The 15,917-nt window shown below is 42.5% G+C and overlaps 1 protein-coding gene and 2 long non-coding RNA genes across 5 annotated transcripts in view; 2 read left to right on the plus strand and 1 right to left on the minus strand.

Moving 5' to 3' along the window:
- Nucleotides 1-3,468, minus strand: part of KRAS (KRAS proto-oncogene, GTPase) — a 46,559-nt gene extending 43,091 nt beyond the window's left edge. For 2 of the 3 annotated variants that reach the window (XM_017864512.1, XM_017864511.1), the window contains exon 1: nt 3,325-3,467. In XM_017864512.1, coding sequence (XP_017720001.1) covers nt 3,325-3,435 — 111 coding nt within the window. In that variant the 5' untranslated portion in view covers nt 3,436-3,467. Of the gene's footprint in view, nt 1-3,324 lie in introns of all 3 variants that reach the window. The other variant, XM_017864513.1, reaches the window with a different exon arrangement.
- Nucleotides 1-7,295, plus strand: part of LOC108523749 (uncharacterized) — a 61,673-nt gene extending 54,378 nt beyond the window's left edge. Inside the window, exon 3 of the long non-coding RNA XR_001883883.1 lies at nt 7,178-7,295. This is a non-coding gene — a long non-coding RNA (uncharacterized LOC108523749). The remainder of the gene's footprint in view (nt 1-7,177) is intronic.
- A 2,081-nt stretch (nt 7,296-9,376) lies between these two features.
- The window catches only part of LOC108523740 (uncharacterized), an 8,547-nt gene continuing 2,006 nt past the window's right edge, over nt 9,377-15,917 (plus strand). Inside the window, exon 1 of the long non-coding RNA XR_001883882.1 lies at nt 9,377-9,750. This is a non-coding gene — a long non-coding RNA (uncharacterized LOC108523740). The remainder of the gene's footprint in view (nt 9,751-15,917) is intronic.

Genomic DNA, 15,917 nt, shown 5'->3' on the forward strand with positions numbered 1-15,917 from the left:
ACTGCAGGAAGTTTAATACTAGGTTGGTGCAAAGGTAATTGGAGCTTTGCCATTAAAAGTAATAGCATCTACTCAATACATGCCAGTAGCAGTCCTCTCTCCCCAAGTTGTGGCAACCAAAAATGTCTCCAGATGTTGCCAAATGTCCCCTGGAGGGCAGTCACCCAACCATCCCTCACTGATTACTACAGATGTATGTATAAACTCAGAAGAATAACAGCTTACAAATCACATAAGGCTCTCTTATACCACTCTTCAGTGTCGGTTTAATTTTACAAATTTTCTCTCTATAATCTACATACTTCATTCGTAGGTAAAATGAATTCTATAATGAACATGGAAAAACAAAAGAAACTGAAAACTGATAAACCGTGGTAAATAAATACAGCTCAGAACACTAAAGATGAAACAAACCAATACAATTATTAATCTGGTGTTCCTTACTGAATAGGAAACTGTTCCATCAAAGAAGCGCGTAATACTTGAACTGAATTATAAGCGCCACAATAAAAGCATGCAGATGTCAAACAATTAGAGCCTGGGAAAAAATACATCTTGCTATATTTATTCTCACTAGCATATTATATACAGTAGATACTTAATATATACTTGGTAAGTGATCAACTAATCATTCTGATCTCTGTAACTACCTACATTTTTTTAAAATGAGACTTTTCCTCTTCCACCAAATTTTATCTTAGAAAAAAAATTTCAGGGTTTTCATAGTAAGACAGCCTCAAATACAAACGTACTCCATCTATGTGTCATGCCTGAATGATTTTACATCATATCTCTGCCACTAAGTTGCCATTAGATAGTAGGCTAAGTTCAAATTTTGGTATACTGACAAATCTGAATTAGTCTCCATCAGTAAATACTTTCTTAACTTGAAAAACACCTGATTCTCAGTTTTAAAAAGTCATACAAGAGTACAGTGGAAATTTAACTTAGTCTCAGAGAATTTAAATCCAAATCCCACCACTCATTAGCTACGTATCCTTAGGTGAGTTACAACCTAATTTTTAAAAAATGTATTTCCATCTTAAATGTAGAAAAACTGCTAATAATTCCAAAATGTGCAGTCATATCCTTTCTAATTTTCTCTCTGACCCACACTGATTGGTGAATACCAATCAAAACCTACAACGGCAGTGAAATCCCCATATCCTCCTAAATTTTTAACTTTTTACAATAACATGGAGTCAGCATTTCCATTCAGCCAACTATTAAACTACTAAGTCCTCTTGCCTCTCTTACAGTTTACACCAAGAATTTAACGTGATGTGTCAGTTCCCTCAGAGACTCATTGTAACTTGGGAGATAAGAGATAATCTCAGATACCTTTTCCCAGGTGACTAAACTACGTCAGGGACCGTCAGTTTCAAAGTTCACAGGTAATCAACGCTTCCCACAGTCAAGTCTTCTGGTTTGGCAGAAATCATAATCAGAGTTATGGGTTTAAGTTTATAAACTTTTTCAACCTTCCCCACAAATAAAGTCTTAACTGTTAGCTTTATTTCTTCAAGATTTATATTGCATTTTAACAATCGTTAGCAAAAGGTGTCCTAACCCACTTTATCATATTCATGACATCATGCTATATATACTTATATAGCATTCATGACCTCTGATTGGAAACAAAGTGTAATGGAATTTCTCAGATTTTCAGGGAAGACGGACAGCATTTCCAGTAAAACTACCTTCCAAAATCCCAGGAAAACTTTCATGCATAAAGTGAATTCTATTAAAACTTCCTTTTACATCTGATTTAAATAGTAGAGTCTGCCAAGTAACCCTGAATTTGCAATACAGATTGAAATGGGTGCACTATTCACACCTCCTCAAACAAACAAAACTGTAGTACACATTGAATTAACTTGTCAAAAGTAAATATACAGAGACTACTGCATAGGCAGTCTACTTCAATTAGACTGTTCCCCTTTACTGTTGTAATTCTTAAATTACAGTTGTAAATTCTTAAAATTGGAAGCCAAATAAAGTTGTTTCTATGTTTAAATCAATTCTTTGCAAATAGGCATTATTTCTTCACTTTTTTATAGTACTAAAAATATGTGACAATTCCCTATGATTAGTTATCTAATCAATTCTCCAGGTTCTAAACTGCATAAACATCTTCCCAAGGCCACCAATGCCCTCAGAACTTGCCTCAGTGCAAAGTGTTTCTTCAAGACATTACACAGTACAGTACCTCAATAGGGCACTTTGACCTGTTCTAGATTTCACAGCTTGGGACTTGAAGAAAGTTCTTAGAAATTTTTCAGAGCCAATTTTTTTAAACTAGTACATCAGATGTAGAATAAATGCTAAAGGATTAGGACTGCTTAACCAAGGGTAAAGAAGCCTCAGAAATAATCTGACAATATAGGGATATTTCAAAGACAAGATGATATGCTTATTTTCCATCTCCACTGATGTTAAATTTAACATGAAGATTCAAATTACGTGTGAAATAAGCTAATAAGTATGTTCTGAAAACAGGTTAACAAGGACAGTTGGGGAATGTCCCCTCCTGCAGGTCTTTGAGATTAAATAAATCCTCATCTGCTTGGGATGGAAGGAAATTCTACTACCTGACCTCTCAAGGTCTCTTACAGGTCTTTACTTATTCTGCTGCTGGCCTTTACTTTGGTTAATTTTCATTAAACTAAAAAAAGCTGAAAATAATCCTCAAAACATAATAATTTAAATTTAGTCAAGGAATTTTTTTTTTTTAATTCTAGCATTTCCTTAAGTAAATTTAAAAATGACAACAAAGCAAAGGTAAAGTTGGTAATAGTATATTTATATAAATCACACCTTAGGCAAAGAATTCATTTTAAAACTTTATCAGGTAGTTGTAGGTTCTCTAATGTTGAGAAGAAGATAGGAAAATACTGCTAATGAAGTTTAAAAAAATCAACCATCAATCAATTACATTTCACTAATACAATTAAATCAAACCTTTACATATGATGTCATAATACCAAGAAACCCATAAAAATAAAAGTTACATTAAAAAGATTGCCTTTCAGGTACAGATAGGACACAAATTTCTACCCTCTCACAAAACTCTGAAATATACTTCCAGTCAAAATGCACAGAGAATGAACATCATGGACTTTGACATACTCCCAAGGAAAGGAAAGCTCTCATATTAATGGTTACATATAACTTGAAACCCAAGGTACATTTCAGAAAACTTAAAGTAACTTTCAGTATAATTATCTTGTAATAAGTACTCATGAAAATGGTCAGAGAAACCTTTATTTGTACCAAAGAATGGTCCTGCACCAGTAATACGCATAATATTAAAACAAGATTTACCTCTATTGTTGGATCATATTCGTCCACAAAATGATTCTGAATTAGCTGTATCGTCAAGGCACTCTTGCCTACGCCACCAGCTCCAACTACCACAAGTTTATATTCAGTCATTTTTCAGCAGGCCTTATAATAAAAATAACGAAAATGTGACTAAATTAGAACATGTCACATATGAGGTTAACACACTATCAAATACTCCATCAGTACCTTTTAATACAAACTCACCTTTATACGAAAAGTTATTTCAAAATACCTTACACAAAATTCAATCATGAAAATTCCAGTTGACTACAGATGTGTATTCTAATGAACTGTACTTCATTTACAAACTCCTCCATCAACGTTTAAGAAAAATACATAACTGCTACATAGATAGTTCTTTTATCTTTAAATTGAAGTTGTTGTATCTAAACAGCCACACTGCTGTTCTGCAGCGGCTAAAGGCTCTCAAAGGATCATGACTTCATTCATGCAAGTGTCTAGAACAGTCCTCTACACCCTGTAGACACACCCTCACAAAAGTTGCTGACAGCTATCTCCACTCCTATTGTTAGTTTTCCAAGTGAACCCCCACCTCTAAGAGTTAGAAGTCACTATGCAATAGCTACAGAAAAACTTTTAAAGCATCGTGGCAGTAGCTCCCTTGGATAAGTGTTAACAGTAAGAATCAGCTGAGGGTTGGAAGAATGAGTATCAAAGTTGGATTGTGTCATGGGGAAATAAAAATTTAAACACTGAGGCAGAAGAACAATATTTGATGACATTTTAATGTGTGAAATATCTCTGGGGAAAATAGGAGTCGGAGGTTGCAGTGGAGCTGAGATCGCGCCACTGCACTCCATTCCGGTGACAGAGCAAGACTCCGTCTCAAAAAAAAAAAAAAATCTCTGGGAAAAATAAAGGTAAAAACTAAGAGAACTCCAAATTAACTATTCAGTCCAGGTGATGTGATCATCAATCACAATATATAATCCTGTATCACTGCTGCACACAAAAAGATAAAGATTAGAAAGCCAGGTGCAGTGGCTCATGCCTGTAATCCCAGCACTTTCGGAGACCAAGGCAGGTGGATCACCTGAGGCCAGGAGTTCAACACCAGCCTGGCCAATATGGTGAAACCCCATCTCTACCAAAAATACAAAAATTAGTCAGGCGTGGTGGCGCTCTCCTGTAGTCCCAGCTACTCAGGAGGCTGAGGAAGGAGAATCGCCTGAACCCCGAAGGCGGAGGTTGCAGTTAGCTGAGATGGAGCCACTGCACTCCAGATTGGGTGACAGAGTAAGAATCTGCCTCAAAACAAACAAACAAACAAAAAGATTAGAGATAAACACTGTTTTTAGTAAAACAGTTGTTAAGAGATGCAAGTGAATGTGTCTCAGTAATCCACATGACTGTTACTCTTTGCTTTTCCTACACTGTCTCCCCACAGGTGCATGAATACTGACAACTTGTATAACAAGCACCACACAGAAAATAAAACATATTTTCTAGTCAGTTGCTTCAAATTTTTTGAAATAATATGAATGTTTAATTTCATCTCCTTTCCCTCAAGTAACACATAATTACAAATAAGGAGAGAAATGCAGGAAAAAACGGCAGTAAATGCACAATTATTTATTATGGATGAGTAGCTCCAAATTAATGAATGTGCATGTATTGTAGATAAACACTAAATAGGCCGGGTGTTGCGGCTCACGCCTGTAATCCCAGTACTTTGGGAGGCTGAGGTGGGTGGATCACAAGGTCAAGAGATCAAGACCATCCTGGCTAACACAGTGAAATGCCGTCTCTACTAAAAACACAAAAAAATCAGCCAGGCGTGGTGGCAGGCGCCTGTAGTCTCAGCTACTCGGGAGGCTGAGGCAGGAGAATGGTGTGAACTCAGGAGCAGAGCTTGCAGTGAGCCAAGATCACGCCACTGCACTCCAGCCTGGGCGACACAGCAAGACTCCGTCTCAAAAAAAGAAAAAAGAAAAAAACCACTAAATATACACCGTATCCTATTTACTGAAGACCAAAAATAATAATTTGGTTTTCCAAACGATAACATACTAACCTTACTCCTAAGCCCTGCCTCAAAAAGCACCACAGGCTAGAAAAATTGTGTCAAACACAGTCACAGTATAGTTCCCCACCTTACTCTGTTCTACCTAGACTTACTGGCTGCTTGTCTAGGGTCAGTTAACAACCACTACAAACATATATCTTATCCTATTTGCCTCCATGCTTTATTTCAAATGTAGGCCAAAGCAATTAGGAATGAATGAGGAGAATTACACTAAAATATATCCTCTAGCTCTCTGCCTGCCTCAACCTCCCCGCAACCAGTTTGCATAGCCTAAAATAGTTCTCAAAAGGTGGTCTAGGAACCCCTCAGGTTACTGAGACTTTTCTGGTGTGCAAGAGGTCAAAACTGTTTTCATAATAACATTAAGATGTCCTTTACCCTTTTCACTCCCATTCTTTCACAAGTTTTCCAGATGTGTGATCATAATAGATTGAATGCAGATGCAGATATAAGAATCCATGTCTTCTATTAAGCCACATCATTAAAGAGATTTACCAAAGTATGAAATAATACACTCTTCTAAGTTTTGGTTTTGTTTTGGAAAACAGTTATTTTTCATAAAATATTTTATTCATGTTACCAAGTAATGGNTTACCAAGTAATGGGCTTATTATTTCTATTTTAAATGAATTAATACATTTTCTAAAATTGTTTGAATTTCCAATATGGTAAATATTAATAAATCCTACACAAATCAAAGATTTTTTTAATTCTCAATTTTTTTTTTCTTTATAACAAGGTCTCACTACGTTGAGCATGCTGGTCTCCAACTCCCGGCCTCAAGCGATCCTCCTGCCTCAGGGATTACAAGCAAGAGCCAATTTGCCCGGCCCCTTCAATAATTTCTAAGAGTGTAGGCCCGGGATGGCAGCTCACGCCTGTAATCCCAACACTTCGGCAGGCTTAGGCGGGCGGATCACCTGAGGTCAGGAGGTCGAGACCAGCCTGGCCAACATGGTGAAATTCCGTATCTAAAAACACAAAAATTAGCCCGGTGACGGGATCCTGTAATCCCGGCTACACGGGAGGCTGAGGTGGGAGAATCGCTTGAGCCTGGGAGTCGGAGGTAGTAGTGAGCCGAGATAGTGCCACTGCATTCTGGCCTGGGTGACAGAGTGAGACTCTCTCTCTCTCAAAAAAAAAAAGGAGTGTAGAGGGGTCCTTAAGGCCAAAAAGTTTACTAGCCTAGTAAATACTGTGGACAGACACTGGATTATCGAGTTTGTGTATACGTACGAATTCACAGCCACATATATCTTCTGGTTTACTTGTTTATGCGGTGGTTGTTTCCAGAAAAAAAAAATTCTTTGAATGAGATTTTTAAAACCAAGTCACATTTAAATCTACTAGAGAGAACTGGGCTCCAAAGGAGTCTTATCAAATGAAGATCATGGGCTGGGAGGAGCTCCCTTACCCAGAGTTAGAAAAGCTAGTAAGGAGTGGACTGGACTCAAATCCAACAATTTTGTTATGGAAGAAAATTCATTTTTATTTGTCATAAAACTGAATTACCATCCACCATCTCTTAAAAGCAAGTATACTGTGGATGGCTACAGTCTCAAAGTAAACTAATGTTAGCAACCATATCTGATATCTGTAGTCTATCACATGTAGGAGTCAGCATTTTGGACCTTAGTCATTTCAGTGACACCAGTTATATAGTTAATTCTGAGCTGATAATTACAAATAGACCTTTCCCCTTTATCACTTAGTGTTTAAATGCTTTCTATTGTAAACATAACGTATATATTGTATAACATTTAGAAAACCTTTCTGTTTTGATAGAGCTCAAGATTTAAGAAGGCTTAGACTTCAGCTAGAAGATGCATAAGGCACTTTGGGAGGCCGAGGCGAGCGGATCACGAGGTCAGGAGTTCGAGACCAGCCTGGACAACATGGTGAAACCCCTGTCTCTATGAAAAATACAAAAAATTAGCCGGGCATGGTGGCAGACACCTATAATCCCAGTTATTCGGGAGGCTGCATCAGGAGGATTGCTTGAACCCAGGAGGCGAAGGTGGCAGTGAGCCGAAACGGCGCCACTGCACTCCAGCCTGGGCAACAGAGCAGATAGAGACCATCCTGGCCAACATGGTGAAACCCCTTCTCAACTAAAAATACAAAAATTAGCTGGGCATGGTGGCGTGCGCCTGTAGTCCCAGCTACTCAGGAGGCTGAGGCAGGAGAATCGCTTGAACCCTGGAGGCAGAGGTTTCAGTGAGCCGAGACCACACCATTGCACTCCAGCCTGGGCGACAGAGCGAGACTACATCTCAAAAAAATAAAAAATAAAAAAGGAGATGCACATGTTTAAGTCTATTTCAGGCGGTTAGCTGGTGGATTGCTACAATTCCTCTGTAAGTTTAAAAAATCATGTAAAAAAATCATGTAAGTGCTGTTTTGGAGTACTGTAATAACTCGTGAGATGTAGAACACATCTGCAAAATGAGGATATTATAGAAGAAATAAGGGATGAGAGTAATACATAAGAAATAAGGGAAAGGACAAGAACAGGTAAATTAAACTTCAAGTACTATTTTTGCTATTGCTGTCTACACTCAACTAGCAAGAAAAAAGCCTTGCTTCTGCTCTGCGGGTTTTCTTCGGGTTTAACTTGACCAAGCAAAACAGACCTTCTGGGATTAACTTTTTCCTTTTCACTGTAGGTCACAGGTTCTACGTGTAGGGTGTTGGCCACCTGTTCTTCCACCATCTCTACCTCCACCTCCTCCTTTGTGGCCACAGCAATGTCACAGCCCATACATGGGGGAGGGGAGCACTCAGGAACTCGGAGGCAGATGCATTTTTTTTCAAACACAATAACCTCCAACAGTGGTCTCTAAGCACTTTCCTATGCTCTTCCAAAACGTGACCTCGCCTCTTACTCACACATCCCCTACACACGGAAAAGGACCACTATCCGTCCATCCTGCGCTCGAGGGAGAAGTTTATACCTTCGTCCTAGAGATGCCAAATGCAGCAGGGAAGGCTGGACCGAGGCAGCCGAGTGCTGGGAAGGGAGGCAAGAGGTGCGGGAGCGGGGAGAGGGGGAGGGGAGGCCGGGGCGCAGCGGGAGTAACCTCCACCGCACCCCACCGCCCCGAGGGGCAGCCGGCCCGGCCCGAGTTTCTCCCCAGCAGCCTCCAGCCGCGGCTCTCGGGGAGGAGGAAGGAAGGGGTTCCCCGTCCAGGAAGCAGCACAAGCGGCGACCGCCTCCAGCCTCACCCTCCTCAGCCCCGCACCGCCCATTCCTCACTCCCCGCGCCGCCGCGTCCGCGCGCCTCCCCTCCTTGCAGAGACCCACCCGCCCGCCCCGGCCGCGCACCCGCCCTCCCGGGACCCAGTCCTAATTCATATCACTCGCCGCCGGCCCGCAGCGCCGGCAAAGGGGTAGGGACCTGGGCAGGGGCCCAGGAGGGGTGGTCCGCTCGTACCTCCTCCTCGCCGCACCTGGGAGCCCTGAGCCTCAGGCCCCGCCGCCGCCTTCAAGTGGCCTGCGCCGCGCTCGGCTCCCAGTCCGAAATGGCGGGGGGCCGGGAGTACTGCGCAAAGAGCCGCCGCCACCGTCGCCCGCCACTGCCGCCGCCGCTGCTGCTCCCCGCCGGGCCGCCGCCTAGGAAAATCGAGCTCCGGAGCAGCACCGATGAGTTCGGGGCGGTCGGCCCGCAGAGGGTCAGAGCTAATCGATGCGTTCCGCGCTCGATCATCTTCCAGACGGGCGTACAGAGGGAGCCGCTGAAGGCTGTGGAAGAGGGACAGAGGGGAGGCCGCGAGCGCCGGCGGGAGAGGAGGGGCCGGGCCCGGCGGCGGGGGAGGAGCGGGGCGGGCCGGCGGAGGAAGGGGGTGGCTGGGGCGGTCTAGGGTGGGGAGCCGGGCCGGCTGGAGAGCGGGTCTGGGCGGCGCCTTGGCGGGAGGAGGGACTGCCGGACCCACGCGGCGGCCCGCCCCCTGTCTCGCCGCTAGGCGGTCCCCGCAGCCGCGGATTCTGACCCTGAGCGGGACCCAACCGCGGAGAGCTGTGCGGACGCTACCAGGGAGACGCCGCGAGCGTCCACGCCGCCAGCGGCCCCGCTGACCGGTCTCCACAGAGAAGCTGCGAAGAGCGCCCCGCCACCCTCTGGGTCGGCCTATACTGGCGCGCATCCATTTACTATCATTGACTGCATGTAAATAAACAAGCAGTCACCAAAAGTGGGAGGCGACTTCGGGTACTTAGGGAGACCGGGCGGACGATTTCCCACACCGGGGCTTTCTGATCGCCGCCCCGATTATTATCAGCCTCAGCACTCGGGCTGGGAATTTAGCCCCAGGCCCAAACAAACGCGACAGACCCTTTCAGCGCTAATCTCGGGTAGGAGGTTTGTGATGTTTTGCTATCTTTCTTGATATTTTGAACCCATCACAAGGTCTCTAAACAGGGACTTCGCATATACCCATGGCCCCTGAAATCACAAACAAAAGACGACTGTTTTTAAGTAGAGGTGCCCTTGGTAGTTTAGACATGAGGAGAGTCATTCAAACATTAATTAGAAGACATTAATCAGTTAACGTTTGTGGAGTTAAGATATTAAACAATGGGGCAATTAAACATGCTAGCATACCCGGAGTCTGTGTTGATAAACTACCTAGAAAGGTACGTTGGGAGAGACTTGAGGATTGAGGGGTGGAAAATCAACGCCTGTACCTGATAGGATCTCCCCTCCTCCAAGACTCTACTTTCAGTTCCATTTCTCTAGTCCACATCATAAACCACCAATAAAGCTGAATTTAAATCCGAGCTATTATGTCTGTTAACCAAGGCTTTACATTAACTGTCATCTTTTCTACTCTTGCACGGGCTGTATTCTGCAAGGTTTATTCCAGTCTCCCCCTGCTAGCGCCAGGTGGAAGGGGCAGAAGAGAGAAGTGAAAGACAGGGAAGGGTAGAAAATGTGCCTACTCTATGTTAAGTACAAGCTAAATCTTTTGCACGTATAGTATCATCTTATTTAATCATCACGACAACCTTATGAGATAAAATACTTTTTACAAATGAAGAAACAGATTTAGTGGTTAAAACCTGGGCCCAAGTTCACATCGTTAAAAAGTGGAGTGTCCTTCATGTCAGATCATAGTCACTCTACTCCCAGATCATCAGTGGCCCTCATTCCACTTGACATAAAAGCAAAATTATTTTCAAAAATCCTACATGGCTTTAAATTATTTGATATTCCCTACCCTCTTACTTCCCTGAACTCTCATCCTACTGTCCGTAGGTACACATTGGTTACTGGCTGTTCCTTGAAAATGCCAGGCAGGCTTCTTCCTCAGGGAATACGCACTTGCTACCCCTCTGTCTGGCACCTCATTTAAATCTTTGTTCTAAAGTATTTTTAAAATGAGATCTTCCCTAAAAAGATCATCTTTGATACTGTAATTTCCCCCTTGTCCCAGATCTATCTCTTTTCCTACTTTTTCTCCAGAGCTCTCATCACCTTCAATAATACACTATTTTGTTTTCTTGTCTCTCTCCCACCAGAATGTAAGCTCCATGAGGGCATGGGTTTTGGTCTGTTTTATTTACTGCTAAATTTCCAGCACCTAAGACAGTCTCTGACACAACAAGGCATTCAATAAATATTTATGCAATGTTGAATGAGTGAATCTATGGACCCTCTGTGGATTGTAAATCCTAATCCATGAACTCTGTGACTCTAAATCCTTACTTAGACAGAGTGTCTTAAACCTCCTCTCAATCTCTGTCTTCATCTTAACAACAATCTGCTTTGAAACTTAGGTCACCTTCTGATAAGCCACATTCTATGCAGCCAAGAGATACTTATCTCGTACATAATAGACACATGGAATTCTTAAATGAATGAATTTGCACTTATGTGTATGCTATTTTGTGGTCACTCAAGCATAAATCACAGATTTATTTTGTGCAACATCAAGTGCATGATAAGTTCTTGTTTCCTCTTACAGCTGCGAATATGATGTTCTTCCTATAGTTGGTGTTCCATACATCTTAAAAGGACTATAATATTGAAGAGGGGAAAGCTTTATATAGCACTTTTATGCTGATTATGACAATTCTGGCATTAGCAGAAACCTTATTCATCCACATGGTCTCAGTTATCATCTAGGCTCATGATTCGCAAAGCAAATCTGCATCCAACCATTTGTTCCATGCACCCCACACTCCAGTTTTATCTCAGACACTTTCTCTTTCCTTTTCACTTCCAAAGCAATTTATACATATGGTATGTCAGGTCTTTCTGCCGTTCAGTCCTGGGTACTTACTTAGAAGCCAGCACCACCTCCTTGCAACATTCTCTTTCTTTCCTTAACATAGAGGTCTCAAGGGTAAATGCTTTAGGAATCACCTGCCATGCTTACCAAAAATGCAGGTTCCTAGGCCTCTCACCCATATATTTTATTCAGTTGGTCTAAGGTAGATCAGTAATCTTCACTTTTAGCAAATCAAATGATCCTAAACTGGTGGTTCACTGTGTGCACATTGAGAAACTCTGATGTAGATATTCAAATTCTTGGCACCCACACTTTCTAATATCTTCAGGGGTTCTTCTTTCTCAAGCCTGGTGGCTCCCTTGAACAGTCTCCCTGGCTCTTCCTTCTGTTGCTCTCTCCAAGGACAAGCACACTGAACCAGACTGTGATCACAATGGGAAAAGGGGGAGGAAATAAAAAGTATAAGCGTGGGGATTCCAGGCCTGCTCTAAGCTAAAACTGAAGTTTCTAACCTCTACTGTTAGACGGTCCTGGGAAGGTAGCCACGTACAGAGGTGCGCATGTACTGACCCTTTCTTTCACAAGAAACCCTTTTCTGCAGGTAAAATTAAAGCCAGAACAACAGGAGTACCCTTACGTTACCTGGGCTCTTAGAAAAGGTATAAAATGCTAGGACACCCTCTGAGCACTGCAAATGCGGAGGATTTACTTGAAGGCAATTAAGGACACTTTAGAAAACACTGTCATCAGTCAGAGAGCTGCTGTTCGGTCCGGGAATCAACTGCACTTGTGATCCAGCAGCAGGCTGTCGGGCCCTGCTCATCCCTTCATTAACAAGTATCCATTGCCTATCACTCTAGTAATTTTGCCATTCTCATAAATCACCATCTGTTCACTGCTTTTTCATGTAGTGTCAGCTTCTACTGCTATCTATGCTTCTAGTGGTCACTCTCTGTGACTAACATTGAAAGCATTCCAAGAGAGAGGATCTGGCCATGTCTGTCATTCACTGTTCAATAGGAAGGGCCTTTATGGGACACAATTTTCCTGATTGGTGGCTGGCCGCCTTTATGTCTGGCTAAAAGATTATTGTGTTTGTTTGTGTGCCAACCCTGGGTCCAGACAGTTGTGGCCACTGTAGCAGGACGCAGAGCAGGGGAACTTGAGCAGGAGGAGCCATCTGCAGTGCTTTCATGGACTCTACTTCAGCACAACCTTTTGACTCTGGCAGGAATCTGAACAGATAAATGGGTGCTGCTTAATTCACTTACTCAGCGCTTTATCCTTACTGGACACTTACTCATTATACTTTGTATACCTTTTTTGCAAGTACATTTTCCCGTAACTGTTTTACTAGATGTATATTCTTCCAGTTCCCTGTTTCTTTTAATTCTATGTTTTCATAGTTCTTAGCACATCTGGGTCCTCTGTAAATATTGTTGAAGTTAATGAAATTATAACAAGTTTCAGTCCTCTCTCTTCATAGGCACTTCATTCTCATCGAACCAATTTCCTGGACCGTTTCTAAATGAATATTCTGTTATCACGGCAAATGCCTGTCCAAAGCCAAATTCCCCATGTTATTCCCTGTAACGAATTCCCTCTCTCAGTTCCTCCATCTTACCTGAGTGACATGGTCCTCCAGAACTTTTAGACTTGAAAACTTAAATTAATTTTTAACCCACTCTTTATTAAAATTAGTCCCAGCTCCTTTTAATTATACTTCCTGAGTATTTTCCCATATCTGCCTCTTCTGTATTCCTTCCTTCTCAGGTACATTTCTGGAACAACTTCTTCATTGACTTTCCTACCTCCTGGCTTTCTTTGTCTCAATTCAGGTCTATGATGTTGCCAAATTAACCTTTCTTCCGCATGTCTTTCATCATCATCAAACATTTACTCTGCGCCTGCTCCATATAGGCTACATGCATACTGGGTATATATTTGAACAGTGGAAAGAGTTACAAGCTAAACACCTAATAAGTACCTAAAGATGATAAGTACCTTTGAAATTATAAGGGAAAATGATCTCTGGTCCCAGTTAAGTCTCCCCTTCCCGGAGACTTAATCTTGCTTCCAAGTCTGTAATAACTTCTTACATCCAGCTGAATCCAGTCCAAATCCTTGGTGCCTAACTTTTGAGAACATCCATGGTCAGGCACCATCCTGACCCTATGACTTTGTTTCCCAGCTTCTCAAAGCAGATAGATGCTCTCCTCTCCTCGAGTGAATCCCCTCTCCATACCATTAAAATTGGATATTTTATGTCTCTGCTCCTTTTCTCACCCAGCACCTTTTTGCCTTTCTCTTTGCTACAATTCTCTCTCATTCAAGATGTAGAATAAGACCTATTTCCTCCATGAATGCTTTGTTGATTAAGCTGCCTCTTCTTTATCTCCCTCTCTGTTGTTTTATGTGGGTTAATCATGTCTCCCCAGGTAAATTCTAAAATCCTAGAGGCAAGAGTCGTATCTCAGGTGTGTGAACCCCCCTCAACCATAGAGCCTAGTTCATAGCAATTACTCAGTAACCACATGAATACACATAATGTGCTTATCAGCAAGGTAAACATGATGAAAGCAATGTTTGAGGAAGACTAGAATGGCAGCTACATGCAGAAAAGATTGAAAGGAAAAAAGACCTCAGGTAAAGTATTTTGTGGATAGCATAACAGTCCCTAGTAGCAGTGGGTATGGTGCCCTGGCTTAATGTATTGGTCCTGTGAGCTAGAACAAATCTCTGAATCCCTTCAAGATTCATGTTTAAGAATGGAGTAATGCAATAACCACTACCATTTTTAAAACTCCTCCTATGAGCCAGACAATATTTATACCATTTTATTTTATTTTATTTCATTTTATTTATTTGAGATGGAGTTTCGCTGTCGTTGCCCAGGCTGAAGTGCAGTGGCACGATCTCGGCTCACTGCAACCTTCACCTCCTGGGTTCAAGCGACTCTCCTGCCTCAGCCTCCCGAGTAGCTGGGATTACAGGCACCTGCCACCACACTCAGCTAATTTTTGTATTTTTAGTAGAGGTAGGGTTTCACCATGTTGACCAGGCTGGTCTTGAACTCTGGACCTCAGGTGATCTGCTGGCCTTCGCCTCCCAAAGTGCTGAATTACAGGTGTGAGCCACCACACCAGGGCAGATTTACTCTATTTCAAACAAATCTATCCCACATTTGTCCACTTCTCAACTTCTTCGCTGCTCCCAGTGTAGTCCAAGCCATTGCTATCCCTCCCCTAGGGAGGCAGATAGCAGCTAACAGGTCTCCTTGCTTCTGGTGTTGTTCCTCTACAATCTGTTCTCCACAGAGCAGCCAGACTGGTTCTTTTAAAAATGCAAAATAGGTCATGTGACCAGATCAAGCTCTCCACTGGCTTCTGTTGCACTCACAGTAAAATTCACACTCCTTCAAGCCATTTCATGATCTAGTTTTTGCCTACCTCTGATTGCACCATGCAAGACCCTTATCCGCACTAGGCTTCGACTTCACCCACCACCTTTTTGTTCCTGGTACAACCAAGCTCATTCCCTCCTTAGGCCTGTGACTGCTTTTTTCTCAGTCAGGCATGCCCCTGCCAGCCAGGTTTTCTGTCTTTCAGGTGTCAGCTGAAAGACACTGCTTCAGTGAGAGACTCCCCAACACCAGGTCTAAATCAGCAATCCTTACCTTAGTTCCTAACTTCTATCCTTCAATGAATCTCTCTCTCACATAGTGGCCTGTGTTATTCTTTTATTTAACGCTTACCGTATCTGAAATTATCTTGATCATTTGCTGCCTGTTTCCTCCCCTGAAATAGAAATTTCATGAGCCAGGGACCACTGAATCCTCAATGTCCAGAGAGAGCCTGGCACATAGTAGTCACTTAATAAAGATTTGTTGGTAAGTTGTCGTAAAGAAAATAATAGGACTAATAATCCATTCTAAGTGAGGTCTCTGCAAGTCAATTTAGATCTCTTGGCTTTGCTTCTATCTGCATAATACAATAGTACTTCATTTAGGCCAGGCATAGTGGCTCATGCCTGTAATCCCAGCACTTTGGGAAGCCAAGGCAAGAGAACTGCTTGAGTCTGGGAGTTTGAGACCAGCCTGGCAACGTGGTAACATGGCAAAACCCCATCTCTATAAAAAATACAAAAATTAACCAGGCGTGTCAGCGTGCATCTGTAGTCCCAGCTTTGCGGGAGGGGGATTGCTTGTGCCCGGGAGGTCAAGGCTAGAGGAAGCTGAGATCATGCTACTGCATTCCAGCCTGGGCGATGAGTGAGACCCTGTTTAAAAAAAAAA

Source organism: Rhinopithecus bieti, unplaced genomic scaffold (assembly GCF_001698545.2).
Source record: "Rhinopithecus bieti isolate Rb0 unplaced genomic scaffold, ASM169854v2 scaffold_72161, whole genome shotgun sequence".
Classification (NCBI taxonomy): domain Eukaryota; kingdom Metazoa; phylum Chordata; class Mammalia; order Primates; family Cercopithecidae; genus Rhinopithecus; species Rhinopithecus bieti.